The sequence below is a fragment of the Aspergillus saccharolyticus genome, assembly GCF_003184585.1.
Source record: "Aspergillus saccharolyticus JOP 1030-1 unplaced genomic scaffold BP01scaffold_6, whole genome shotgun sequence".
Classification (NCBI taxonomy): domain Eukaryota; kingdom Fungi; phylum Ascomycota; class Eurotiomycetes; order Eurotiales; family Aspergillaceae; genus Aspergillus; species Aspergillus saccharolyticus.
The window spans coordinates 998,443-1,022,847 of record NW_020290616.1 but is presented as its reverse complement, the minus strand read 5'-3'; the positions used below and the strand labels follow the sequence as shown (position 1 = coordinate 1,022,847).

The following is a 24,405-nucleotide window of genomic DNA, read 5'->3' as shown; positions in this document are numbered from 1 at the left end:
TTGTGAATGCGCAACTCCGTTTAACCCCGTTGTTATCCGCGGCAGAAAAATGTTCCCGTCCGGGCCATCGGTGAGATTCCCAACAACTTCAACATCACCGGACTTGACTTTCCCCTCGTCGCGACGCCATTGCCCCCGGCTCGAATGCCCTGCAGCTATTGAGTACAGATCGCGACTCTCAGTACGATATCCTCGACCTCCTCCAGCTTCTTCCTCATTGTGGTGGTGGGCTCTTTAGTAGTCCGACTCTTGGTTTCCCGGGCTTCCAAGCTGCAGAGCTCGCGCCTTTCTCGAACACCACTTTATCTCCTCACCACTTCAGAGTCGATCCCCATTTCAACCTTATTACCACACAATAAAAGATGGCCTCCAACTTCCCTTTGCGCCGACTTCCGGCCGCTTTTGCCCGTGGCCAGCCCCGGGTTATCAGCATCTCCAAGCGTGAGTTTTCCGCCGACTCCGAAGGGAGAGAACTATCACATCACCATGGGACCGCCTTCTTCCTGTTATACGAGCCTCGAGCTTCAGCTCCAGGCTGAAGCTCAATGGCCCTCCCCGCCTTTCACCTCCTCCTCCTCCCACGCAAACATCACTAACAAGGAACTAATTCCTCCATCTACAGGCCTGAACTCCACCTCCGCCGTCCAGTACCAAAACCCCGCCTATCCCCTCTACCCATCCGTCAGCACACTCCTCCACGAGAAGGGCATCCCGGAGACCGAAATCTCCAAGATCCCCGCCACCGGTCCCAAGGGCCGTCTTCTGAAGGGCGACGTCCTCGCCTACCTCGGCCAGATTCCCGCCGAGTACCCGTCGACCCAAGCCGCGCGCATCGCCCAACTGGGCCACCTGGACCTGAGCAACATCAAGATCGCCGCCGCCGCACCTCCTGCTGAGCCCGTTCCCGCTGCGGCCGTCGAGGCCCCCGTCGTGTCGCGGCCCCCTCCCACCACGCGCGTCGCCGTCCCCATCTCCCTGGCCGCCGTGCTGCATGCCCAGCAGCGTCTCCAGAAGAAGCTGGAGATTACCGTGCCGCTCTCGACCTTCCTGGAGCGCGCCACAGAGCTAGCCAACGAGGATCTCCCGCGCTCCGTGCGGGAGAAGCTCTCCGCCGACGAGCTGTTCGACGAGGTAGTCCTCGGCGCCGAGCCCGCCCGCACCTCCCGTGGCCAGTACTTCCCCGAGTTCAACGTCGAGGAGGAGCAGGAGGTGGTTGCTGCCCCGGTGAAGTCCGTCAAGGAGGATATCATTGACTTCCTGGCCGGGGGCAAGGCCGCCGCCAAGAAGGTCGTTTCCTCCGTCGCGCCGGCTTCGCCGGCGGTCGGTGGCGCCGCCGCTGGGGGCGCCGACAATGTCTTCAGCTTGACGGTCCCCGTTGGTGATGAGAAGCGCGCTCAGGTCTTCTTGGACCGCGTCAAGTCGCTGTTGACGGTGGAGCCGGGTCGGCTTGTTCTATAGATGATTCCTTTTTTTTTTTCTTTTTCTCTTTTTTCAACTCTTCTCTCCTGAAGCCCTTTTTTTCTGTTTCCCTCTTTGTTCTCCTAACCTCGTGCATGCCTTGTTTTGGAATCATGTTTTTCTAAACTCCCTCTGTAGGTACTGATGAGAGTCACTGTTGGGAAGACCTGCTTTCGAAATTTTGTCACCCCACACAGCTAATGCTCGTCAAGTATAGCATACACACACCACGTTCACAAACTCTTACGGGTAATGGAATAAACCTCGGTGCATTTAATGTACTGACTGGTAGTGAGCTGGAATTACCATCATAGAAATATAACTATCTCTTCAAAAGACCATATTTTACCTCTATCTCGTCTTAGATTACACGTCAGTAACAAGCGCCGCTCATCGTGCTTGTATTGCCTGTGGTAGATCTTCCTCCTGATAGCACTTTAACGGTTCATGCGCGGTATGGCTAGATGTATTTTGTATGTTGTTTATATGTCATCTCTTCATCGTTTGTCGATACTAGGATAAGTAGCGAAGGAAAATGAGTTGAAAGTACATCATGCCATGAGGATGAGATGGCAACAATCCCCCACAGGTCGCAGGTCAGGGAAGTACAGAGCCCACCCACACCTCACAAATAAACAACGCCCGGCCTGGTTTCACCTAAGGAACACCATGAGCGCCGCTGCTGAGAAGGTTCACATCTTTTGAATCAAACTGTAACTGTAAATGCGCTTGCTGGAACCCCATGGTTTGTGTAGGACCCGGAGAGAGGACCATACTAGAATAGTAGTGCAGGGGAATAATAGAAGATAGACCATGGGAGAGAAAAGCATGGACCAAAATACACGTCATGAGAATCGAATATAATCCGATCAAGCGCGCAGTGTGCATGGAGAAAAGAAACCGTTGCAGTCGCCCATGTAAATGCCGTCAAATCCACAAGATGCGAGAAATGCCAATGAAGAAAACGTGGGAAAATGACCATCCTTCTGACCGTCCAAGGACATGCCCAGAATCGGAAGAACGCCAACACCCTGAAACGCCAGATCTAATGCATATCGGAAACTGCTAATAAGTAGTCGAGCAGAAAGCTTTGAAGACGAGAAGAGAATCCGAGGCCGTCACCGAATAGTCCCCCATTCGGCTAACTTACTGCCTTCACGGCCGTGCTCTCTGCCTGGTCTTTTGTTGAAAATTTTCCAGAACCGCAAGGTCTCATCGCCAGCACCAGTGACGACAGTTTGACCATCCGGACTCATAGCCAGGTACAGTACACGGAAAGTATGTCCAGTCAATGAGACAATCTGCTCCATGCGAGGGTATTTCCAGATTACGATCTGGTTCTGGCTGTATCCGTGCGTGCTGATAATCTCATCTGAGTTTTTTGACCACGCCAGGTTGCAAACTTGACTGCCCGTATCGACCTCCTTAATCAAAGATCCTGTTGACGTGTTCCAGAATTTGATGGTTCGGTCCGCCGTCCCACCGCCCGATGCTAGGAGATGGTGCTGGTGGGGTGACCATGCGATGGCCTTCACGGCAGCCGTATGGTCGGAAAAGCGATAGAGAGGAGTTTCGTTCAACTTGTCCCAGACCAGTAATTTATTGTCGTTACCGCCAGATGCTAGTTGGCCATCTTCCGTGTTCCATCGGAGACCGCAGACTTCTTGCTTGTGGCCGGATAAGCGACGCAAATATTGATCCGGCGAACGGACATCTCGATGGAAGATCAGGCGATCTCGTGAGCCCGAGGTAAGGATATGGTCGTTCCAGGCTAGAGCTCCAACCCGGTTAGTGTGTCCAATCATCGTTCTTAGACGGCGACATCGCTCTGCGTCCCAGATTTGGACGAGCCCTTTGCCAGTCCCGATCGAAAGATGGGTTCCCTAGAACTAGTCAGCACCGAATACCTTTGCTGATGGATGCCCGGCACCTACCCGCTGAATCCAGCTCACACTCGTGACAGTGTCATCTTTGAGCTCACACAGTTTTGTTACCCTTCCGGTTTGCGAATTCCACATGTAGACCGAATTACCCAGACCAACTCCCAGAACATTACTACTCCCCCAATCCACCAGATTCAGATAAAAGTCATCTTGTAGATCGGGCGCATCAAGCACTTTGTAAGGCACTTTATTAACGTAGCGAGGTTGTTTGCGGGGTGTTTCTAATATACGCTGGCTGTCATATCGAATCGGGGAAAGGCTGTAGAGCTCTGATCGAACGTTCAGGTTGGGACCATGTTGACTTCGAGGAGTCTTGGAAGGCGTCGGATGACCAGATCCAGCGCGGGAGGAAGCGTAGTTGAAGAGGTTTTTATGGGGAGTGGACGGTGTTATACTGGCTGGAGGGAGGTTCGATACGACATGTGACGGAGGCGTATGGGAGCGAGTCTTGTCATTGATTCCGTTCGCAAACCCCAACAGCGGATCGGGTGATAAAGAGTCTAGATCAGCCTGGGGGACAGTGTTTCCGAAGAGCTCACTCCGCAGGACCCGCGAGTACATTCTGTTCGCTTCTTCCGCTGACAGGTCATCATTAGCCAAGGAATCAGCAGTGCGGGTATAGGAGCTTACTCTTTTGGAAATGCAGCTCGGAATGAGGAGTGCGCTTCTTGGATTTAGAAGGGGTGGAGGGACATCCTTCCTCATGAAGGAGGCTGTAGGTTGCCTGGAGGTCTTGCCCTTCGCGGTTGGGAATAAATCTATAAGGCGAAATAGGCACGTTAGCTGGAACTTTTGGGCAATAGCTCTAGATCATGATCGGAAGAGCGTGGGCTGAGCTGGCACGGGGCCCGCATCCTGATTGAACTGACCGGTCGCCGTATACTCGTTGTCGCTTCCGACTTGGGCTAGTTCCAGGTGTTCTCTCGCGAGGACGCCCAGCATCCTCGTAGTCCTTCAAGGCCTTCGCAAGCGCATCGGGATCAATCGGCTCTGAGGTATTTCGACTCTTTGGTGGTCTCCCTTGCGAATCGGGATAGAAGAAGGTCTTCTTCGATGGCATACTAGGGGGTGTTCTTGAGCCCGGAGGGGATGCGATAGACAATGCATTTGCAGCACGTTCTGGCGACTTTCCTCTGCCTGCTGCGCTGCGGGTAGCAGGAGGATCAAACTTCCGGGGGTCGCCCATGGTTGCGAGGGAGGGGGACCCGATCCTCACGAGGTACAGATGGCGGTCGAAAGCGGGATCACAGTCAGATAGGGTCAATGCGACAAGATGCCCACCGTCGACGAGTCGCAAAGGCAGCGGAGTAGCTAGGCGAAGACAATAGTACAACGGGTTGCGCAAAGGTATGAGTAGGTGTGTAGATAGTTAAGCGAGATCAATGGGTACTTTGCAAGTTGGTGGATGTGGTGGGTGTTGACGACAACAGGCGAGTCCTTGTTCTCCGCTGCGGATTAATGAAACCAAATAAACTTGGGTAGATAGACGGCGGGCAGTGAGGATAACGGCGGCAAGTGAAGGGGAACAGAGAGAGTCTCTCACCAGACCCAAGACTGAATTGCGATTATCAAACAGCTTGTGGAGGTCATTTGAGAACGACCCGACCACCTTTGGGTTGGTGAGGTGAAGAAAGGGAATGAGTAAAGGGTTAAGACAAGAAGGTCAGTCAGGTCAGTCAATCCAAGGAAGGGCTGGGTTGGCGGGCAATGGGCGGCGGCGGCGGCGGCGGTCCCTCCCTCCCTCTCTCTCTCTGTTCTGGCTTGTCTCTCTCTGTCTTGCTGTCGCTGGAGCGTTGGAAGAGGATCTTCCTGTTGCAGTCACGCGTCGGGTGCGCTAAACCGGTTCTGGGTCAACACAAGGAGGTTGGCTTGTCTGATCTATTTTACTGAATTGTTCTTTTTCATGAATAATGTCACGAGAAAATCGAGAATAAAAATGTTGACCTTATTAACAGGTCACTCTTCAATCAATCAATCAATCAATCAGCACCGTGGGGTCACTTCATGAGTCGGGTTGGCTGTAGTGGCTGTATGTAGAGTGGGATGGGAAGATGGGGAAGCCTGTCTCCGTCATGTGTTGGTCGCGCGGCTGCATACGATTTAATATTTAATATTTAATTATTATTATTGTTTATCGCCTGCAGCAAAAAGTTTGGTTACCACCGACTACTATCATCTTCCGATAATCCCCCACCACAACAACAACTCAAGCTCTGGTAGTAGATCGAGGCGGCATTGTAGGACAAGATTTGATGTCCTGTCTTTCACTTCATTAATCAATCCACCACTTCTTTGTTGGAGAATGAAACCTGTTGTTCATTGCCGCGAAGCGCCGACCTGGTGGTTGGATCAGGGCGACAGTTATCGAGCGTGCCAGGGCCACGAGCACCAGCAGCGCGACCGCCGCTCATTCCACGCGCCTGCGAAAGAACGCGCGATGGAGGAGCTTGGGCCAGTCCCTCCCTCCAACAGGAGACTTTTCCAATCTGCTAGACCTCTTTTCGGTGTCACAATTGCCGCCGTTTCAATGATGCAGTTGATCTACTCCGTACTCCATACTGAGACCTGAGATACTATGTATACTCCGTATAGTTAGTGCCTGGCCCAAGAATCCGAGCCAACCCACTTGATCCTGGTAGATCAAGGCAGATCCCGACATCTTAATAATCAATATACATAGTAACTAACTCACCCCAGGTTTCGCTTTACACTACCATCGTTAACTATAATCAATCGGGTGCTTCTTTACCTGTAAGCAAAGACTAATGACCACATACAGGCATGTTGTTTAAGTTGTTCGTAATTCTTCTCGTTCATTTCTCTGCAATCCTAGACTATCGAGATTTACAGTTTGGGACCGTAACTAATGGAAGGTCCATCGACTCAGTAATTGAATTTTGTCTCCTTGTGCGGATCTTCATCTGAAGCTTCTATGAACCTTGCGTCCGCCAACTCTGATCGATCATATCGTCCCTACTCGGTACTTCGCGGAAGGCGCGTGGTGTTCGGCCACTGCATGCTTTAAGCGACGCGTGAGGCACGGTTGGTTGCTTCCACAGATGTATTATTGCACCCGACAGGCTGTTCCTTCTTCGGATCCCATCAATACTGCGTGAAACTTAAGAGATTAATGATCCTGGCGTATTCGTAGAGAACTCCAGCAATGCCTTATACTAGGTCATGATCAACCTCCAGCAATGAGTGCTTCCGAATTCTTGGTCAAAGCAGCCCTGATGTCCATTGCACTGATTACCATCATTGCGCTGGGTATAGGCCTCTACTTTGTTGCTGCGGCCTTCAAGACGAACGAGTATGTGATGCGCCAATATACCTGCTCTCTCGAAGACTGACCATTGGATGATGCCAGCCCACAAGTTGGTTTGCTCCCCATCCGCCGATAAGCATTGGTCGGTGGAGCCAAGTCGATTAAGTGGGCGGTCACGCGTATCACGTGAAGACGCGTTTCGACACGCCTTCAGCGACGCATCTATCCAGCATTCAGCTTCCCCGCCAGACTACGGAGTACATCCTTCGTTCATTTAGACAATGGCTGCCAATTTCTTCAGTAACAAAGCTCGGGCAGCAGCAGCTTCAGGGCCTGCTTCTAAGCAGAAGCCAACGGACGGAAAGGAAAGTCGTCAACAGCCATGGGTTGAGAAATAGTAGGCGCCCTCCATCCGGCATTAAAAGTTCCCCTTCCTTGCCTCCCGACGGTGTCTAAGAGCTTCGTGAAGAGGTACCAGAGGAGAGGGGAACTGATACCGAGGTCATTGGTATTAACCATGAGTTAGTCGCCCCAAGACTCTCGATGATGTCGCCGCCCAAGATCACACAACAAAGGTTCTACAACGTACTTTACAAGCTTCCAATGTACGACGGCCTATTATTCCTCTGCTTGCGACTAGATACACTGACGGACTTTGATTTCTAGCTACCTCATATGCTCTTTTATGGCCCTCCCGGTACCGGTAAAACCTCCACCATTCTTGCGCTCGCAAAGTCACTCTTCGGGCCTACCCTCTACCGCTCTCGTATCCTCGAATTGAACGCCTCCGATGAACGTGGTATCGGCATTGTACGCGATAAGATCAAGAACTTCGCTCGTGCTCAACTCAGTCATTCGACGGGCATGGGTGCGGACTATCTTGCCAAGTATCCGTGCCCCCCATTCAAAATTATTATCCTTGATGAGGCAGACAGTATGACCCAGGATGCGCAATCAGCCCTTCGCCGTACCATGGAGCAGTACAGTCGTATCACCCGTTTCTGTCTGGTCTGCAACTACGTGACTCGTATCATCGAACCATTGGCAAGTCGATGCAGCAAGTTCAGATTCAAGGCTTTGGACAATACGGCGGCTGGAGACCGGCTGGTCCAGATCGCCAAGCTTGAGAGCCTTCAATTGGAGGATGGCGTGATTGACAAATTGATCAGCTGCAGCGAAGGTGACTTGCGACGCGCCATAACCTATCTGCAGAGTGCAGCCAAGCTGGTCGGAGCCGGTCGAGCCGAAAAGGTGGACGAAGAGGAAGATACGGAGATGACCGATGAAAGTTCGGAATTAATTACCATCAGAACCATCGAGGAGATCGCCGGTGTCGTCCCTGAAAGCGTGCTAGATGACTTGACAGGGGCTTTGCAACCGAAGAAGGTCGGGTCCTCTTATGATGCTGTTTCAAGGGTGGTGACGGATATTATCGCGGATGGATGGAGCGCCTCGCAGCTCCTCTTGCAGGTATTTGCTTATGCATGAACATTGTTGAAGGTCATACTAACCCGGAGCAGCTATATCGGCGCATGATCTACAACGATGCTATACCGGATATCCAGAAGAATAAGATCGTGACAGTCTTCTCGGAAATGGACCGTCGTTTGGTGGATGGAGCCGACGAGCACCTTACTATACTCGACGTGGCACTCAAGATCTCTGGCATCTTAGGCGGTGCCTAGCTATGAGAACCCGGCCAAAGAACTATTTGCCCAAAACAAACTCCAAGCGACATCGTTTTCCCTACACAGGTCGCGCCAGTAATATATGATAGGAATTGACCTGCCGAGATCGGTCACCTCCGACGGCAAGATGCAGATGATTACAGAAGGTTGGCTGACTGAGGCCAGAGGGATCTGGTACCTTGCATGCATTTACTGGCGGGGGCGCACGGAAGTATACCGCGGAGCCGTCGCTTCGGGAAACAACTTCGACGCAGCTCACTGGACTCGATGCTCTCAAGTGAAGTGAAGCCCAGAATTACGATTGTATGAGATATAACGAACAAGTCAAAAGCATGCTTTGCATCAACTAAGTCGCCGTGGGACCTGCGTATTTGTAAGAACGTCATAACTAAAGTTATCCTCCTCCACTGCCGATTGGGATCTCACGTGCGGCCCGCTTCGTTGCTCACCGGCGAGCCGGACGAGCGCCGGAATACAGTCTACCGCATCAATACAATCCTCTGTATGACTCAATAATACTTAGACTTTCGTTCTCTCCTTGCTCTTGTACCTGTATTCGAGAAAGCGAACATTACACTAGACTTAGAACCCAGCATAGACCGTCGCCGTCATGGCTTCCGACAACTCCGCATCCACCCACACTCCCCGCTATTTGACCGGTGACGCCCCTGGAATCCGCGAATTCTTGGACAAGTTCGACGTTAGTATCCCATGTTTGGCCGACTTGGGCAGTGCAGGAGTATGAGGCTAATCTAACAATCAAGGTGTTCCTGTTCGACTGTGATGGTATGTTCTGTGCAATAGTCTCGGAGGAGAGGCATCGGCGGTTCTACAACAGCCAAAGTCGACTCGACTGACGGTCATCTATCTACCTGCCAGGCGTCCTATGGTCCGGAGACCACCTCTTCCCAGGCACAAACGAGACATTAGATCTGTTGAGAAGCAAGGGTATGGCTGGCTCCTTTTCTGTTTATTTCTGTCCTCTCATCGCGGACCGACAATCTAAACTTCCAAGACAAAGCCGACTGACCCCTCCTCGCATCATCAGGCAAACAAATCGTCTTCGTCACGAACAACAGCACCAAATCGCGTGCCGACTATGTCAAGAAATTGGAGGGATTGGGCATTCCAAGCTCAACAGTACGTTGGATTTTCCGCATCACCTCCATCTCCCGTCCCTCGCAGCCTTCTAAAGCCAATGAATCACAACGATCCCCCGCCTCTAACCACAAAACAAAATATAACCATGTATCCTCAAACAGGAAGAAATCTTCTCCTCCTCCTATAGCGCCTCAATCTACATCTCACGTATCCTGCACCTTCCGGCCGACAAGCGCAAAGTCTTCGTGATTGGCGAAACCGGCATCGAGCAGGAGCTGCGCGCCGAGGGCGTTTCCTATCTGGGTGGGACGGACCCGGCCTACCGCCGCGAGATCGCACCCGAGGACTACAAGCGCATCGCCGCCGGCGACTCGACCCTGCTGGACCCGGAGGTCGGCGTCGTGCTGGTGGGGCTGGACTTCCACATCAACTACCTCAAGCTGGCGCTGGCGTACCACTACATCCGGCGCGGCGCGGTGTTTCTGGCCACGAATATCGACTCCACGCTGCCGAACGCGGGGACCTTGTTCCCGGGGGCCGGGTCGATGAGCGCGCCCCTCATCATGATGCTGGGCGGGCAGGAGCCGGTCTCGCTGGGGAAGCCGAATCAGGCGATGATGGATGCCATTGAGGGCAAGTTTCACTTCGCGAGGGAGCGCGCGTGTATGGTGGGTGACCGCGCCAATACGGATATCAGGTTCGGGATTGAGGGGAAGTTAGGAGGCACGTTGGGGGTGTTGACGGGGGTGTCCAGTAAGGAGGATTTTGTCGCCGGGGAGGTCAGGCCCGCTGCTTATTTGGATAAGTTGGCGGATTTGTTGGAGTGTGAGTGAGTTGGATTTGTCTTGGTGTTTTTGTCTACTACTACCACTTGGGCTTTGTGGCACATGGGTGGTGGGTATTCTTCGGAAACTGAAGGGTATCATTATTTGTCGTTATCCTCTCTATCCGGGAATTGTCTATCTATATGATGTTTACAGGATACCATAGAATCCAGGACAACCACTTATCCTCTTCACAACCTCCCACAATACCAGGCCTACTGGAATGGAGGATCATGAGGATTCAGACCCAGCATCATGGTGCGGGTCATAGTGCGGGTCATCTCTCAGCAAACCCGCCAGCTTCCACAAAGCCAGCATCGCCTTGACGGTGGGCTTATCATCCGGTCTGAAAAACACAGCCGCCTGATCCTCGAACTTCTCACATGCCAGGTCCTCTTCCGTCAACAACCGCGTTAAATCAAACACCGGGACCTTCGAGTCCGTCTGCGGCAGATGGAAGAAACTCGACAGCGGCAGCGGTGCGCTCGTGCGCCGCAGCACCAACACCGCACCGGTAGCCATGCGCGCAATCGGCTCCATCTTCGTTATTGCATCTACCAGCACCTCCTCCGCGAGCACCCCATCGTCTCCTAATTCCTCCACGCGCAGCACCGACGTCCACACCCCCCTCTTCGATGAGTCATTCGGCTGCGTCGCCGCCTTCCGCAGCCGCCGCCCGACCTCCCGCCGCATCATCCGCGTCACGAACTGCGGCATATCCTGGCGCCAGACGCACCGCGCCTGGAACGAATCCGTCAACGGACCAAAGGGCGCCTTCCACCGCTGTGGAAAGATGTGTACTATAGCCGGGATCTTCCGGCCCTTGGACTTCTGGATCGTCTGCGTGAGCGTCGTGAGGAGGGGGAGTCGGTCGATCATTCGGATCAGGTGGTGGGTCGATTGGGTGGTTGACTGCTGCTGCGGCTGCGGCTGCAGCTGCGGCTGCGACTCCTGCGGCGATGACAGAGGGGTTGCGGTGGATGAGGGTGAAGGTGAGGGTGAGGGGGCGGCGGGCATGATCTCAGACGGATGGATGAATAGACTTCCTTCGGGATGCTCGTCGAGACCCCAGCCAGTCAAAAACGCGGCGGGGAAGCGCAGTCCCGTCAATGCGCATTGGCGGACAGGCGTGGCAAGCGCTACGGCCCAGGGATTTGTAGAGAGGTCATCTTCCGGAGGGGGTTTGCTGCGCGCTTTTTTGCGGTGGAGGCGCTCGTAGCCGGGTTTGGGGTTGGTGAGGAGGGGGGATTTGGGGAGGAGGGAGGAGGGAGGAGGTGCGTAGGTGTCATGTTCGGTAGGAGTTGGTGTGGAGGGGGTATCATAAGGAGTGGACGGAGAGGTATTGGATGACGGTTGTTGAGGCTCGTCGGTCAAGGTGGTTAAGCTGCGGTGGTGGTGGTGGTGGTGGTGTAGAACAGGGCCTCGGAGGCTGCTGTTGTTGAATAATTGCCGAAATTGCCGCAAGCGCCATGACGCGTAGGATATACGACCGTGCAGACACTCCATTGTCTCTGCTTGCCGGTAATTTGGGTGTTGGTATGGCTGGACGCAGAGAGGTGTAGGGCTGGTCGAGGTGGAGAAATGTAGAAAAATCCCGCGGAGGTTTTGGAGCTGGCCGACGGCGCGCAAAGGCGGAGTGCTGCTGCGACACATCTCTACTCCTCCTCCGACCACCACCACCATTACTCCACCTCTCTCCTCCGATCTCTTATCTCTTTCTCTCATTGACTCTGATCACCTCATATCCCTCACAATGAACCCCTCTCGCCCGCTGCAGCGAGTGAGCCGCATATTCAGCCGCCCATCGGCCATCCCGGCCCTGTCGCGGAGCTTCACCAGCTCCATCCCGTCGCTATCATCGTCATCAATTGCCCGACCTACGCGTGGATGGACGCCTACACCGTTTGTCACAGAGACAGTAGTAAGTCCCTGTCTTCTACTACCTTTACAGAAAACCACACATCCACTAACGTAAACTTAGGGCGGCGGTTGGCACACATGTACGTTCTACATCTCACTCAACCTGAACCAATACATACAGCAGCCCCAACGCTCTCTCTCTCTCTCTCTCTCTCTCTCTCTCTCTCTCTCTCTCTCTCTCTCTCTCTCTCTCCACGAAAACAACCGACTAACGCCTCAAGCAATCCCTCAGATGACATCTTCTCCCGCCTCCTGAAAGAGCGCATCATCTGCCTCAACGGCGAAGTCGACGAAACCATGTCGGCGTCTATCGTGGCGCAACTATTGTTTCTCGAAGCCGATAACCCTCAGAAGCCGATCCACCTATACATTAACTCGCCAGGAGGGTCTGTTACAGCTGGTGAGGAGCCCTTCCTCCCTCCCCCTCCCCCTCCCCCTCCCATGTTCCTCCTCAGCGAACCCATCCAGCAACCTAGCAACCCAGCAACCCAGTAACCCACAAACTAACCACCGTAAAACCAAATTCTCAGGCCTAGCAATCTATGACACAATGAGCTATATCGCCAGTCCCGTCTCCACCATCTGCGTCGGCCAAGCGGCCTCAATGGGCTCCCTACTGCTCTGCGGCGGCCACCCGGGGAAACGCTACTGTCTCCCGCACTCGTCGATCATGATCCACCAGCCCTCGGGCGGCTACTTCGGACAGGCCAGCGACATCGCCATCCACGCCAAGGAGATCCTGCGCGTGCGCAGCCAGCTCAACCGCATCTACCAGCGCCATCTGACGGGCAAAAAAGTGCTGTCGCTGGATGAGATCGAGAAGCTGATGGAGCGGGATTACTTTATGGGGGCGGCAGAGGCGCTGGAGATGGGGATTGTGGATGAGATTTTGGATCGGAGGGTGGGAAGTGGTGGTGGTGGTGGTGGTGAGAAGGGGGAGGGGAGTAGTGGTGAGGAGTAGAGATACAGAGGGGAGAAACCGTAAAATACCCTTTTTGTTGTTCTTTTGTTGTTGTAGCTGTATGTGATGATGATCATCATCTTATGATTGATGAAACCATGGGAAACGCTCCACTCCCATCTTCTACTTAAATATACACATTCTTTTACCCAATCATACAAGATCATACACCTAAGTACTCTCTCGGACATACTCTCCGATACATGACATATATCATCTCATATTTTATACACAATAGTGAGCTTCTACATCACCCAAGCAAAGCACAATCATTAAACCAAAGTCATTACTTCGCGTCTAAGCACGGCGACATCAGCATCGACCTCAACATCAGCAGCTGGAGCATTACGACTCCTGCGGAATCCGTTCCATTCGCCCGTTGGCACCCACTCGGATCCCGAACCGCTCGCGCAAGAACGCCGCCGTCTGGTCCGAAGGCACATACGGCGCGGTCCTCCGTGCCGTCGCAGGACTATACTGCCACTGCTCGCGTATCAAATCCACCAGTCCCACGTCCATGATCACCGCCTGGCCCGAGGCAAACACGTCCAAGGGGTGGCTATCCCTCGCCGCGGTAGTGGCTCGTGTCAATCCGCTCTCGGCCGGGTCGGCCAGCAACTCGGTCCGTTCGTCAATTTGATAACGGTTGTCATCGAACTCCTCAGCAGGGCGCATCGGCACATGTCCCGCCTGCTCCTCCCGTGCTCGTGGCTCCTCTGTGGACGGAGATCCATCGGTGCCCCGAAGCACCCCCCGCTCCTCCAAATCATGGTCCTGGCCCTGTCCCAACGGAGACGCCAACCCCATAAGCACCCCCGCTATCCCGAAACTACTCCCCGCTCCCCCTGCGGTAGCCGTCGCTGCGGTGCCGGCCTGTGACGGCTGCTGCTGCTGCTGTGCCTCCACAGTCTTAACCCTCTCAACCACCAACGCCAGCATTAACAAATCCAACGCCAGCACTAACACATCGAAAAACAGCAGTCGCAGCCGCGGCACCGGCGCCTTCTGGCCGACAAAATCGATCAACAAGCCCCCGTGCACGTAACCACGGGTCTCCTCGCCGGCCCCCGGCGGCGCGAAGAGCGTATGGCACAACATACAGAACAGATTACTGAGGAATATGGCGCCGACGTATGGCTGGCTGCGGGTCGGGTCGAAGGGAGGTGCTTTCGGGGTGAAGAAGATTAATTGCACGATGGCGCGGAGGGCGAGGAGGATGATGGAGCAACTGCCATGGCGGAAGAGAAAGTTGTTAATATGTAGGGGTACAAACTGGGGCTGTTGAGACCCGGGGGTGGGGGGGGTGGTTTTCCGCGTTTTGTGTCATATGTATATGTGCATGTGTATGTGAGGACGGAGGGGTCTACAATAGGTTGGGAGGAGGGAGAAAGTTGGGGGTAAATAATTAGAGAATGGAACAATGCTCACTCCATATAATAGAGCGCAGAGAGCTCGCAGTATATGAGAATGTCAAGATCACGGAGTAATCGATCGATCAGGGCTATCTTGGCGGTGGATTGGATCTTTCTCATGCGCTCGTCGTTACTGCCGTTGGTGCTGGACGGAGTTCCGGCGACGAGGCCGGACGATAAGCCGGACACGTCAGCGAGGTATTCCGCATCTCGATAGACATCTGAAGTGTTCATAGAGGGTCATGAGGACATGGATGATGGAGGGGCGGTAAGGTAGATGTGGGAATTGGATCTTGGAGGAAAGGGTGGGAAATGAGGAAATGTGAGGATGACGCTGACGGACGGACGGACGGTCGTCAGTCGATCAGGAGAAGTGGAGGTAGGAAGGGAGGGCGGAAGCGGAGGCGGAGGTGTCAATGCAACGGCGTCAGGCGATGGCGGGTTTTCCTCGGTCCGAGCCAGTCGCAGTCACTGCCGCATTTTTATACCGGGATACTACATCACTGGGTTGAATGATAATGAGGTATTTCTTAGAACAGGGAAACTAATGGCTAATCTCTAATCTAATCGACGAAGATGGTCTTGGAGAGGTCGGCGTAGTGCTTGAAGAAGCTGGTGAACAGCCGGATGGAATGGCCAACATCGTAAGTACCGCCGGTCTCGCGGATACTGTGCATGCTGAGCTGAGGGTTTCCCAAATCCAAAGTACGAGCTCCCAGCTTGGCTGACATCATAGGGCCGATGGTACTGCCGCAGCTAGAGTCATTGCGAACGACGAAAAGCTGCAGAGGCACACCCTCACCACCATCCTCGGCGGCCTTGCGAGCAATTTCCTGCAACAGGACAATACCGGGGGAGTTGGTCGCGTAGCGCGCATTGGCGTTGATCTTGATCACAGGCCCCTTGTTGATTTGCGGCCGGTGGTCGTTCTCGTACTTAGGGGAGTAGTTCGGGTGGACTCCGTGGGCCATGTCGGCGGAAAGAAGGAACGAGGTGGAGAGCGTCTGCTCATAAGCGGTAGAGACATCGTCCTCGCTGCTGGTTGTTGACGGAAGCACGGACAGACGACGAATCACGGCAGGAAGCATGTTGGAGTCGGCGCCCTGAGCGGTTCGGCTGCCAATTTCCTCGTGGTCGAACAAAGCAATGAGACGGATGGCCGGCTCATTGTCCAGAGCTGAGGCATCGGCAACAGAGTCAATCAGGCCCACGGTGGCACAGAAAGAGCTGTTTAGATTGTCCAGGCGGGGAGAGAAGATGAACTCATCCAGCAAGCCACCCAGGTTAGACTTTTGCGTATCGAAGAGAATCATCTCAAAGTCGAGAATATCAGCAGGCTTGGCATCAGCTTCGGCGGCAATGAGCTCGACCAGGTATGGGTGGTGACGCTCAGTGATCGCCTTCAAAGGTGAGAATTCTCCCGTCTCCTCCTCAGTGTTCTCAGCCTTACTGGACTCGCTGGCACCGGTGCGGTTAAGCTCGGCGGCCACAAGACCGGCAATGGGGAAGAGCTGGGTCTCCTTGTTGAAGGCGAAGGTTTCCTGGCGGTCGAGGTGGATAGCCAGGGTAGGGATGCGCAGGACTACATAGTCCGTTAGTTGTGTATACCTGAAATCTCAGAGGCAATCCATACTTGGCCGGTCAATCTTGATCAGCTTTTGCACGATAGAGCCGTCGCCGTTGCGCACCATAGCCCGACCCGCAACTCCCAAATCGCGGTCAAACCCTTCAAAGCAGTTAGCACTCGGGGTCCATGATGAGTACCGCGGTGAACGTACATGTGTGCCAGATGCCTCCTCCGTAGGTTTCGACACCCACTTGGATATAGCCCTCTCCGCGCTTGTTGCTAACAGGCTTAACCCGTAGCACGGGGGAATCGGTGTGCGCCCCAATCATGGAGATAGGGTTACCAGGCTGGTCAGTGTCAGTGGCAGTCCACCCTTGTCTAAGATGGAGTGATTGACTAAGCGCATACCTGCCACTTCTTACCAATGGCGAAGGCCACAATGGTAGACTGGTTGCGAGTGACATAGTATTTTCCGCCAGGACGGCAGGTGGACGCCCAGGAATCCTTTTCCTGCGGTGGTATTAGAGATATAGAATTGATTGATGGCTGACAATGCAATAAACATGCCTTGATCTCTTGGAAGCCCGCCTTCACCAGGAGGTCCTTGGAAGATTGGACTGCATGGAAAGCTATATGCAACAACAATGGTCGTGAGTAGAAGATCTTCTCCACCGGGCACAGATTAGGGAAAGTTTACGGGTGGGAGAAGCATTGACATAGGACAAAAAGTCCAGGGCCGGCTGTTTCAGATTCTGAGCAAGCTTGGAAGTCATCTTGGGGGACCTTGGGATCTGGCAGAGACAACCGTGGGGTGGTGCGGAGGAGAGAATAACAGTTAATGTCTCCAGTGCACATGAGATCATGCCAAGGCGGTAAGTTCTGTTAACACTTTTGACAGCTTGAAGCGGGGAAATCTCCCATCGTGCTGGTGGATCGTGCGGAGCCCAGTTCTTATCTGCTACATTACCTGGGCGAGTGAGTCAGGAGATCTCTCTTACTTCCACTGCATTTACCGCTCGCCTTTACAGCTTGCTTCTTGTCGGCAAGACCTAATCGCAGGAAGGAGTGACTATACTTTATTATGCGCAAGCCTCTATAGTTCATCTCGCTGGTGGGTGACCTCGGGAGCTTCAAACATGCGTTTCTTGGGGTTCCTTGGCAGCTCCGCTTGTCTCTGCCTTTCCTCCGGGGAGATGTCGTCTATGTTGGTCTCTTCCTGCTGTTCAATCTCATCCACCAATTCACCGATCTGATCAATCAAGCGGTCCTCCTCCGTTTCATCTGTGACAGGGACCTGGTCCCAGACCGCCTCTTGTCCCGCACTCTGAATTGTGGGCTCCACCTTTTGGACGACCACCGGAGTCTCCTGCACTGATTGAGTGACAGCAGTAGCAGAGGCAGAGGCTTGAATTGCCCGCCCACTGGTTATGCCCACCACGCCCAAGATAGTGAAGGTAAAGCGTGCCAGCATTCGCACCGGAAGCCATACAAGCCACCACAAAGGACCGTAGAGGATCCGTCGAAAGATCAGCCAAGTAATTGTCCCAACCAGAATGTAAAAGGCCGTTTCCAGATACCAAGTGTCCGACTTTTGCGACCGAAGCAGAGAGCTGAGGAGGTTGCGCGACGAGGTGATTAGTGAGTCCAGGTCCGTGTAGGATTCCGACAGCGACGAGAGGGCAGCGGTAGATTGCTCTAAAATCGGGCGAAGCGAAAGTGATTAGCCTTCCAGTGCATTCGTGAACTCCGCAGCGAGAAGATAAACCAACCTAATGTCTCCTGCGCAAACTGACTCCGCGACAATTCGGCCTGCATCAACTGGTGCGTCCTCCGCAGCGCCGCCGTAACATCATTCGACGCGTTCTTCACAATCTCATCCTGCGTCAGCTTCTCGGCAGGCTGTTGAGTCTGCCTGTCGGCGCTCTGGGACCGCGAGAATAGCAGCTCCCTCTCTTTGCGGCGGGCAGTCTCGGCGTTGCGTTTCGCTTGTAGCTGGGCATTGCGAAAGTCCCTTCTTGTTCTGCGCGTGCCAATCGTCAGCATCTGTCCACTACTTCCCTCAGCAGAGGTTCGCCCGAGAATCGAAACACTCTCCCGATTTCCGAAAGGAAGATCAAAGTGATATACCTCTTTAGCTCCTCCGTCAACCTGCCCGCCAGCGCGACGACCCGCTCCCGCTCCGATTCCTTTTCATTATTCAACCCTTTGCGTCGACTCTCAGGACCGGCCTCGAGACCCTCTACCTCCACCCGCAACAACTCCAGTTGATCCTCCGCTCCTTTCAGAAGCGTGTGGATCTCCGTCCCAAGCTCCAAGCGCGCCTCATCACCTTGTCCAATCACTGTCGTGAAGTTCTGCAGCCGAGCCACCAGCGGGTGGATATTGGCCAGTGTGGTCGAGAGCTCTTTCAGCCGAGATTGGAGTTCCGTCAAGGATGACATTGTATTGATTCTGATGACTTTCGGTTGAATACACGGTCAGTCACTCTAGGCGCACAAAAGAAAACTCCCCCAACGCCCAAGAAGAAAAGGACCCAGAAAAGAATTGGAACAAGTCAAGAAATAGACCGAAGAAGCAGTCGAGCGCGTGGAGAAAGGTCAAAAACCGTCGATGTGTCCGCTCCCTCCACGCGATAGATAACAGCGTCATCGGGCTTCCCGCAAGCCACAGCTTTATTCATACCTGAGGCATTCAAGCACCACCCAAAAAAGCCAGCCACCTGTTTGCATCCAAGACAAACACGCACTCTCTCCGCCGGAACCAATCCGATCAAGACCGTTGTGTAGATACAGCCAACAAAAAAAGGCTGATTGGGATACCATCTTGACACCGTTGCGCGCGCAAACACCCACTCTCCCCATCTTTTACCCTTCTCTCCTCGAACCTCCACTCAAGATTCTCTAGGAAGGGACAACCTCATTGTAAGATCCTCAATCCGAACCCCTGCAAGAAAATAAGGAATCCTAAACTAACCCAACCGAACCACAGCACCACACAGCACCTTCCCTCACGTTACCTCACCTCTCTCTCCACCGAAACAACCACCGTGAGATTAATTCAAAATGACTATCCCCCTCGCCACCATCTCCTCCTTCCGCACAACCTTCAACCCTTGGCTCCGCAGCTCCCGCCCCTGTCGCGTGCTGCTCTCTCTTCTCCGCAACCCCTCGACCATCCCGGCCTCGAGCCCCACGCACATCGACATCAAAGTCACGCAGTTGCCGCGGCACTCGACGCAGCCCGCCGAGCTGACGGTCGGGTTCAAGAATGGCAAGGAAGTGAGCATCCCCGTCGGCGAGCGGCAGATGAAGATCGGGGATGTGATTGAGGAGATTGCCCGGGTAGGGCGGGTGATTGAGCGTGAGGAGACGTTGAAGGGTTGATTTCTTTGCCGTTTTGTCTTTGGGGAGTCGGATGTATTTGGGGAGAGGAGGGGCTGCTTGGGGCTGCTAAGGGCTAGAATGGAGGGAGGAGGGATGGCAGCAGCGGGTGTAGTCGGGGCCGCGCGGGGCTTCGTTGAGACTATCGCTTCCATCCTCTCTCCTGCGGATGTGGAGGACGTGTGTGCTCAACCTTATTGCCTCCGGCAGCATGTGTCAGCGCATTCGGGTTCAAGAGGCGCGCGAGCGTTATCCGCAGCGTGAACGCAAGTCGTCCGGACTTGTTTTCGCGACTTGTATTATCTATCATGTTATTTATGGGCATGTGTATATACCAGCTATTAAGTATTCTTGTTTTTCGTGAGACTGTTGGTGGACTCTCCCACGTGTACTATTGACATGGCTCTTGCTACGATAGATTGTCAGAGCAGGTGGTAGATGTTGAAGTAAATGAATCACCCGTAGGTGGGGGAATAAGTGTGTATTTTTAATTTGTACAGATTTAAACAGCAGCACCGGAGATGAAGAACCACTTGTCAACGCTGCCGTCGATGGGAGCAGGAGGAAGGTTCTCACCCTTAGGGATGCTGGCAACCTTGGCGGCGTCAGCGCGCTCAACGCCCTCGTAGACGCTGGTGGCACTAGAAGTGGGTCAGTCACTGCGCCTTTGCAGATGGGAAACATAACAACGTACATGCTGACATCACCCTTGGGGGCCTGGCCGGAGATCAGCTTCTCCCAAGCATCACGGCATTCACGGATGACCTCGAGAGCGTACCTGCAATCGATTAGCGAAACCCTGACGTCAATTGAAGGGGGAGCATACTTCTGGTTCTTGCACTCGCCGGAGAAAGCGAACTGGTTCTCGGGCTTTCCGTCGGGGATCTTGTAGATACGGAACCACTCGTTGGTGGCACGGAGAAGACCGGGGAGGTGACGCTCGACGTCCTCAACGTCGTTCAGCTTGTTGGCAAGGGGGTCGTTGATGTCGATGACGATGACCTTCCAGTCGGTCTCCTCCTCGTCGAGCAGGGCCATGACACCGAGGACCTTGACCTGCTTAACCTGACCGGGGTAGCCGACAAGCTCACCAATCTCGCAGACGTCAAGCGGGTCGTTGTCACCCTTGGCCTTGGTCTCGGGGTGGATGTTGTTGGGGTCTTCCCAGGTCTAGACGAGTCTTAGGACACGGTGCTTCAAGGAGAGATCACAATTTCAGAACATACCTGGGGGAAGGCACCGTAGTTCCAGAGGTAACCCTTGTGGGGGAAGCAGTTACGGACGTAACGGAGCTTGCCCTTCTTCACATCTTGCTTGATGGGGTTGAGGAACTCCTCCTTGGAGATCTGATTGACAACAGGGGGTCAGTTGTGATGGTCGAGGAAGACGACTGTGGCGGGGTATAGGGTCTGTGTACCTCCTGCTTGGCGTTGGTCCAGCGGGGGATCTCAACAACCATGTTGAAGATGTTGTTGGCCTCATCGGCGTAAAGGGGAATGTCGTGGAAGGGAGAAACGGGCTTGCCATCCTTCTCGATGAAGACACGGTGCTCCAGGGTGTTGGCCTGGCCAATCTTGCGGACGGTGTAAGACATGGTGGGCGAGTGTGTGGTAGCGGACACAGAAGAAAAGTGTCTAGCTAGAAGAGCAGTACGGTTTGAAACAGACAAAACCGAAGAACGAAGGGGAGAAGAAGAAGGAGGGAGAGAAGAAGAGGAGGAGGAGGAGGATGAGGCTGCGGCGGGAGGAGGAGGGGGGGAGGGGGCTTGTTTGGTGGGGGGAGCCAGCGTTGCGGATGTGCGACAAACGGACGAACAGCAAGAAGCAGACACTGAGCGGCGGGCGACTATCGGACTCCAGGCGGTGGGCAACCGGAGTGTTGACACGGGTCCTCGACTGACCCCCAAGAACATTGAAATACGAAGTTTGGCTCAATTGACCGGATTGACTTGATGGGAAACAGGTATACGGTGTTTCTGGTCAGAAGGAGGGGTTCAATCAATTGTTATAACTAGTTGCTCAACGCAGGAAAGGATGAAGGGATTAGGAAAGAAAATCGGACGGGAGCAGAAAAAAAAAAAAAAAACCGCCGAACAAAAACAGCCTCGGACATTTCCCTCCTTTCCATCTCGGCAGCGGCTGTCATCGCAGTATCGATGTATGCACCTGAATGTGTCTAACTCCCCTCACTCTATTCTGATCACCTGCATTTGAGGTTATTTTTCGTTGTGGTTCATTTTACCAGGTCAAGAACTTTTTTTGGGTCTAGTGGCAACAGCCTGCAGATGACACCATTTCCTCCCTCTTATTCCTTTTATCGGTGAGGAAGAATACCCTGGCTGGCCTTGGATTGCACCCACTCCACCAGTACCGTTCCACTCCTGGTGTGGATTGTCCTGAGTAGACTTCAATCTTATTCTCGGTTATTCAAATGCCTTCGACCTGAGACTGTGATAGATGAGCATTGAGACTCCTTTGCACTAATTGAAACAGCCTCCAAAGGCTTCAAGTAGCATACCTAATCAATCTTACCAGCATGTGCGCCATTGCCTGTTCAATTCTAACTATTGCTTCTTCCCCCTGCCTTGTCAGCAATTCTTGGCAGGCACTGCTTCGGAACGGAGTAACTCAAGTTCCGCAAATTGTTGTCGATGACTAAGGGGTAGAGCGGCGAAAAACCTTATCATGTATCAGCACGTGATCAGACACTTTTTCGTTCTCCGCCTCCGTCTCGATCTAGAATGTCCATACAAACCATAATCTTCGCTCTTTCTCGCGAGTCGCATATATTCTCGGCTCTACCGTTCCGACATCCCTGACTGAATTATCATCAGACCTTGTATCGACCGAGAAATGCTATGCTAAACGTCCTACGATCCGCCCGCTTCGCAATGACCACGCTTCCTCGTGTCCCAATCCCCGCCAACGGGGTCGACTATCGCGGCAAAGTCGTTCTGGCGCCGATGGTGCGCTCCGGTGAACTTCCCTGTCGTCTACTAGCTCTCAAGTATGGCGCCGACCTCGTCTGGGGTCCTGAGACCATCGACCGCGCTCTGGCAGGCGCCAAGCGCCGCGTGAACCCCCGCAACGGCACCATCGAATTCACCCGCACCCCCTCCAACGGCGGCCGCGTCGAGAAGGCCACCAAGGAGTCCGTCATCTACCGCCTCGACCCTGTCCGCGAGAAGGGCAAACTCATCTTCCAGATCGGTACCGCCACTCCTGACCTCGCCGTCGCCGCCGCCAAGCTCGTCGCCCCCGATGTCGCCGGCATCGATGTGAACTCGGGGTGCCCGAAGCCCTTCAGTACCAGCGGTGGAATGGGTGCAGCCCTCCTCAGAACTCCGGACAAGCTCGTTTCAATCCTCGAAACGCTGGTGCGCGAGGTCGGTACCCCGTACCAGATTGGCATCTCGGTTAAGATCCGGCTCCTGGACAAGCAGGACCCCGAGCCGACGCGAGCGCTGGTCGAGCGACTTGTCAGGACCGGTATCACGGGCCTGACCGTCCACTGCCGCACGCCTCCTATGCGGCCCCGCGAGCGCGCCATTCGTGATCAGCTGCGGATGGTCCGGGACATCTGCCACGAAGCCGGGGTGGCGTGTCTTGTCAACGGCGACGTTGCCAACAAGGACGACGGCCTGGCTCTGATGCAGGAATACGGCGTCGATGGCGCGATGATCGCCACCGCAGCCGAGGCGAACCTGTCCGCCTTCCGCACGGCGGCTGAGGGCGGCCTCCTCCCGTGGAAGGAGATGGTCCGCGACTACATGCAGGCCTGTCTCGAGTGCGAGAACCGTTTCGGCAACACCAAGTACCTCCTGAACATCTTCGTGCCGGGCAAGGCTCCCGAGTCTCACCGCGCCAAAACCGCCCGCACCTACGTCGACACCTGCCTCGCCCTGGGCTTCGAGGACATGATTCCCGCGGCGACCCGCGTCGACGAGATCCTGGGTCTCTCGGCCAAGTCCACCGCAACAACCACAGCCGAGAAGAACGACGACGACCCCGTCAGCAAGGCCGTGCACAACGCCCTCGAGAAGAACGAATCCGCCCGCGCCGCCGGCGGCGCCTCGCGCTCGAAACCCACCTCCCCCGTCCTCTCCCACAGCGCTGGCGGGCCCGTCCGCACCAACTCCATCCCTCGCCCGACGAAGTCAGCGCCCAACAACCCGGCAGAGGTTGATCCGGTCGTCCTTGCTGCTGAAGCTTCTGCTGCTGCTGCTGCACCGAAGGAACTCGCCGCATAGCGGGCCTCATCTGTCGTCGATCCCTGTCCTGCCCTTTCATTCTCTGTCTATCATTCTATTGATGCGGTTACGCCTCCTGATCCCCGTATATTACACTGTTGCAGTTTGTTCCGTTCCCTGCGCTCGCATAACCCGGCGTTGAAGCTCGCTCCTCCTAGCAGGTTGGTGGTTGGTTTGTTGGTTGGTCGGTTGTCTACGCGAACTCATAGATTCCCACTTCATGTTTTTCATAATCAATCAGAGGGGCATCGTTCCTATTGCTTATTTCCTTACCTTATGCTCTCTATCATAGAAAACAAGTAGACAATCTTCCCTCTCCATCATAGGAAGCATAGTAGTAGTCATTTTTCACATGTAAATAACTGTCATTGCGCCGCCAGAGTCCAAGCCTGTTGATTGTGTAAAGGTCTATCTCATACGAACTGTCTCTCTTGCGCAAGTAGTAATAGTAACAAGCATGGTCTTGCACAAGGAGGTGTATGTTGTATGTGTTGTATATGCCCGGGCATTGCCATCGTCGACGTGAAATAGAAAAGCAGCAGCAGCAGCAGTAAAGATACCGCCATGCTTGCGGTACGAAACTCAGATGAGAATCTCCGAAAAATTGAGAAAACTCCGGTCCCAGCGTAACGAAAAC

The 24,405-nt window shown here is 54.1% G+C and overlaps 12 protein-coding genes across 12 annotated transcripts; 6 read left to right on the top strand and 6 right to left on the bottom strand.

Annotated features, from left to right (window-relative positions):
• The first annotated feature begins 57 nt into the window (after positions 1–57).
• On the top strand, positions 58–1,795 carry pdx1 (putative pyruvate dehydrogenase complex component Pdx1). Its single transcript, XM_025573208.1, has 2 exons — positions 58–441; positions 623–1,795. Exons 1-2 carry the CDS (start codon positions 363–365, stop codon positions 1,456–1,458), a joined length of 915 nt encoding a protein of 304 aa, XP_025433923.1. The 5' UTR covers positions 58–362; the 3' UTR covers positions 1,459–1,795.
• Positions 1,796–2,461: 666 nt separating this feature from the next.
• On the bottom strand, positions 2,462–4,812 carry BP01DRAFT_201173 (WD40 repeat-like protein). Its single transcript, XM_025571030.1, has 4 exons — positions 4,271–4,812; positions 4,032–4,159; positions 3,393–3,979; positions 2,462–3,341 (listed from the first exon to the last, which is right to left on the bottom strand). Exons 1-4 carry the CDS (start codon positions 4,585–4,587, stop codon positions 2,577–2,579), a joined length of 1,797 nt encoding a protein of 598 aa, XP_025433922.1. The 5' UTR covers positions 4,588–4,812; the 3' UTR covers positions 2,462–2,576.
• Positions 4,813–6,909: 2,097 nt separating this feature from the next.
• On the top strand, positions 6,910–8,825 carry BP01DRAFT_314206 (replication factor C subunit 2). The gene is made up of 4 exons (XM_025572528.1): positions 6,910–7,063; positions 7,193–7,271; positions 7,333–8,136; positions 8,187–8,825. Exons 1-4 carry the CDS (start codon positions 6,948–6,950, stop codon positions 8,349–8,351), a joined length of 1,164 nt encoding a protein of 387 aa, XP_025433921.1. The 5' UTR covers positions 6,910–6,947; the 3' UTR covers positions 8,352–8,825.
• Positions 8,826–8,844: 19 nt separating this feature from the next.
• On the top strand, positions 8,845–10,508 carry BP01DRAFT_335633 (4-nitrophenylphosphatase). The gene is made up of 5 exons (XM_025573207.1): positions 8,845–9,054; positions 9,119–9,140; positions 9,234–9,302; positions 9,403–9,494; positions 9,617–10,508. Exons 1-5 carry the CDS (start codon positions 8,965–8,967, stop codon positions 10,286–10,288), a joined length of 945 nt encoding a protein of 314 aa, XP_025433920.1. The 5' UTR covers positions 8,845–8,964; the 3' UTR covers positions 10,289–10,508.
• Positions 10,509–10,510: 2 nt separating this feature from the next.
• BP01DRAFT_389822 (uncharacterized protein) lies at positions 10,511–11,948 on the bottom strand (the record flags this gene model as incomplete). Its single annotated transcript, XM_025577947.1, has 1 exon — positions 10,511–11,948. Exon 1 carries the CDS (start codon positions 11,930–11,932, stop codon positions 10,511–10,513), a length of 1,422 nt encoding a protein of 473 aa, XP_025433919.1. The 5' UTR covers positions 11,933–11,948.
• On the top strand, positions 11,944–13,306 carry BP01DRAFT_314200 (ATP-dependent Clp protease proteolytic subunit). Its single transcript, XM_025572527.1, has 4 exons — positions 11,944–12,200; positions 12,261–12,279; positions 12,432–12,599; positions 12,730–13,306. Exons 1-4 carry the CDS (start codon positions 12,033–12,035, stop codon positions 13,158–13,160), a joined length of 786 nt encoding a protein of 261 aa, XP_025433918.1. The 5' UTR covers positions 11,944–12,032; the 3' UTR covers positions 13,161–13,306.
• Positions 13,307–13,346: 40 nt separating this feature from the next.
• BP01DRAFT_354461 (DSC4 family protein) lies at positions 13,347–14,935 on the bottom strand. Its single transcript, XM_025574430.1, has 2 exons — positions 14,589–14,935; positions 13,347–14,388 (listed from the first exon to the last, which is right to left on the bottom strand). The coding sequence occupies exons 1-2, from the start codon at positions 14,804–14,806 to the stop codon at positions 13,506–13,508; spliced, it is 1,101 nt and encodes a 366-aa protein (XP_025433917.1). The 5' UTR covers positions 14,807–14,935; the 3' UTR covers positions 13,347–13,505.
• A 150-nt stretch (positions 14,936–15,085) lies between these two features.
• BP01DRAFT_354460 (M18 family aminopeptidase) lies at positions 15,086–17,027 on the bottom strand. Its single transcript, XM_025574429.1, has 6 exons — positions 16,837–17,027; positions 16,707–16,768; positions 16,548–16,649; positions 16,351–16,486; positions 16,206–16,298; positions 15,086–16,154 (listed from the first exon to the last, which is right to left on the bottom strand). Exons 1-6 carry the CDS (start codon positions 16,910–16,912, stop codon positions 15,136–15,138), a joined length of 1,488 nt encoding a protein of 495 aa, XP_025433916.1. The 5' UTR covers positions 16,913–17,027; the 3' UTR covers positions 15,086–15,135.
• A 205-nt stretch (positions 17,028–17,232) lies between these two features.
• BP01DRAFT_363713 (putative protein transport membrane glycoprotein Sec20) lies at positions 17,233–18,580 on the bottom strand (the record flags this gene model as incomplete). The annotated part of the gene is made up of 3 exons (XM_025576290.1): positions 17,233–17,834; positions 17,933–18,159; positions 18,267–18,580. 3 exons carry the CDS (start codon positions 18,578–18,580, stop codon positions 17,233–17,235), a joined length of 1,143 nt encoding a protein of 380 aa, XP_025433915.1.
• Positions 18,581–18,911: 331 nt separating this feature from the next.
• On the top strand, positions 18,912–19,880 carry BP01DRAFT_314190 (mitochondrial 54S ribosomal mL53 protein). Its single transcript, XM_025572526.1, has 2 exons — positions 18,912–19,060; positions 19,128–19,880. Exon 2 carries the CDS (start codon positions 19,202–19,204, stop codon positions 19,520–19,522), a length of 321 nt encoding a protein of 106 aa, XP_025433914.1. The 5' UTR covers positions 18,912–19,060; positions 19,128–19,201; the 3' UTR covers positions 19,523–19,880.
• A 34-nt stretch (positions 19,881–19,914) lies between these two features.
• Positions 19,915–21,554, bottom strand: ipp1 (inorganic diphosphatase IPP1). Its single transcript, XM_025574428.1, has 5 exons — positions 20,937–21,554; positions 20,746–20,865; positions 20,346–20,689; positions 20,214–20,297; positions 19,915–20,160 (listed from the first exon to the last, which is right to left on the bottom strand). The coding sequence occupies exons 1-5, from the start codon at positions 21,111–21,113 to the stop codon at positions 20,022–20,024; spliced, it is 864 nt and encodes a 287-aa protein (XP_025433913.1). The 5' UTR covers positions 21,114–21,554; the 3' UTR covers positions 19,915–20,021.
• Positions 21,555–22,279: 725 nt separating this feature from the next.
• Positions 22,280–24,097, top strand: BP01DRAFT_354456 (tRNA-dihydrouridine(20) synthase (NAD(+))). Its single transcript, XM_025574427.1, has one exon. It carries the CDS (start codon positions 22,410–22,412, stop codon positions 23,766–23,768), a length of 1,359 nt encoding a protein of 452 aa, XP_025433912.1. The 5' UTR covers positions 22,280–22,409; the 3' UTR covers positions 23,769–24,097.
• The last annotated feature ends 308 nt before the right edge of the window (positions 24,098–24,405 follow it).

What these genes read in the sequence shown, in the direction of transcription:
- pdx1 (XM_025573208.1), top strand. Translation starts at nt 363, where the DNA reads ATGGCCTCCAACTTCCCTTTGCGCCGACTTCCGGCCGCTTTTGCCCGT. An exon ending in GGTTATCAGCATCTCCAAGC is followed by an intron (nt 442 to 622) that starts GTGAGTTTTCCG and finishes CTCCATCTACAG; the next exon opens with GCCTGAACTCCACCTCCGCC.
- BP01DRAFT_201173 (XM_025571030.1), bottom strand. Translation starts at nt 4,587, where the DNA reads ATGGGCGACCCCCGGAAGTTTGATCCTCCTGCTACCCGCAGCGCAGCA. An exon ending in CAACGAGTATACGGCGACCG is followed by an intron (nt 4,160 to 4,270) that starts GTCAGTTCAATC and finishes TTCGCCTTATAG; the next exon opens with ATTTATTCCCAACCGCGAAG. An exon ending in CGAGCTGCATTTCCAAAAGA is followed by an intron (nt 3,980 to 4,031) that starts GTAAGCTCCTAT and finishes ATGACCTGTCAG; the next exon opens with CGGAAGAAGCGAACAGAATG.
- BP01DRAFT_314206 (XM_025572528.1), top strand. Translation starts at nt 6,948, where the DNA reads ATGGCTGCCAATTTCTTCAGTAACAAAGCTCGGGCAGCAGCAGCTTCA. An exon ending in GTACTTTACAAGCTTCCAAT is followed by an intron (nt 7,272 to 7,332) that starts GTACGACGGCCT and finishes TTTGATTTCTAG; the next exon opens with CTACCTCATATGCTCTTTTA. An exon ending in CCTCGCAGCTCCTCTTGCAG is followed by an intron (nt 8,137 to 8,186) that starts GTATTTGCTTAT and finishes AACCCGGAGCAG; the next exon opens with CTATATCGGCGCATGATCTA.
- ipp1 (XM_025574428.1), bottom strand. Translation starts at nt 21,113, where the DNA reads ATGTCTTACACCGTCCGCAAGATTGGCCAGGCCAACACCCTGGAGCAC. An exon ending in GGACCAACGCCAAGCAGGAG is followed by an intron (nt 20,866 to 20,936) that starts GTACACAGACCC and finishes GTTGTCAATCAG; the next exon opens with ATCTCCAAGGAGGAGTTCCT. An exon ending in CCCAAGGGTGATGTCAGCAT is followed by an intron (nt 20,161 to 20,213) that starts GTACGTTGTTAT and finishes ACCCACTTCTAG; the next exon opens with TGCCACCAGCGTCTACGAGG.
- BP01DRAFT_354461 (XM_025574430.1), bottom strand. Translation starts at nt 14,806, where the DNA reads ATGAACACTTCAGATGTCTATCGAGATGCGGAATACCTCGCTGACGTG. An exon ending in TCTGCGCTCTATTATATGGA is followed by an intron (nt 14,389 to 14,588) that starts GTGAGCATTGTT and finishes CCGCCATGGCAG; the next exon opens with TTGCTCCATCATCCTCCTCG.
- BP01DRAFT_314200 (XM_025572527.1), top strand. Translation starts at nt 12,033, where the DNA reads ATGAACCCCTCTCGCCCGCTGCAGCGAGTGAGCCGCATATTCAGCCGC. An exon ending in AGGAGGGTCTGTTACAGCTG is followed by an intron (nt 12,600 to 12,729) that starts GTGAGGAGCCCT and finishes CCAAATTCTCAG; the next exon opens with GCCTAGCAATCTATGACACA.
- BP01DRAFT_354456 (XM_025574427.1), top strand. Translation starts at nt 22,410, where the DNA reads ATGACCACGCTTCCTCGTGTCCCAATCCCCGCCAACGGGGTCGACTAT.
- BP01DRAFT_314190 (XM_025572526.1), top strand. Translation starts at nt 19,202, where the DNA reads ATGACTATCCCCCTCGCCACCATCTCCTCCTTCCGCACAACCTTCAAC.
- BP01DRAFT_354460 (XM_025574429.1), bottom strand. Translation starts at nt 16,912, where the DNA reads ATGACTTCCAAGCTTGCTCAGAATCTGAAACAGCCGGCCCTGGACTTT. An exon ending in CCATTGGTAAGAAGTGGCAG is followed by an intron (nt 16,487 to 16,547) that starts GTATGCGCTTAG and finishes GACACTGACCAG; the next exon opens with CCTGGTAACCCTATCTCCAT. An exon ending in GATCAAGATTGACCGGCCAA is followed by an intron (nt 16,155 to 16,205) that starts GTATGGATTGCC and finishes CGGACTATGTAG; the next exon opens with TCCTGCGCATCCCTACCCTG.
- BP01DRAFT_335633 (XM_025573207.1), top strand. Translation starts at nt 8,965, where the DNA reads ATGGCTTCCGACAACTCCGCATCCACCCACACTCCCCGCTATTTGACC. An exon ending in AATTCTTGGACAAGTTCGAC is followed by an intron (nt 9,055 to 9,118) that starts GTTAGTATCCCA and finishes CTAACAATCAAG; the next exon opens with GTGTTCCTGTTCGACTGTGA. An exon ending in TGGGCATTCCAAGCTCAACA is followed by an intron (nt 9,495 to 9,616) that starts GTACGTTGGATT and finishes ATCCTCAAACAG; the next exon opens with GAAGAAATCTTCTCCTCCTC.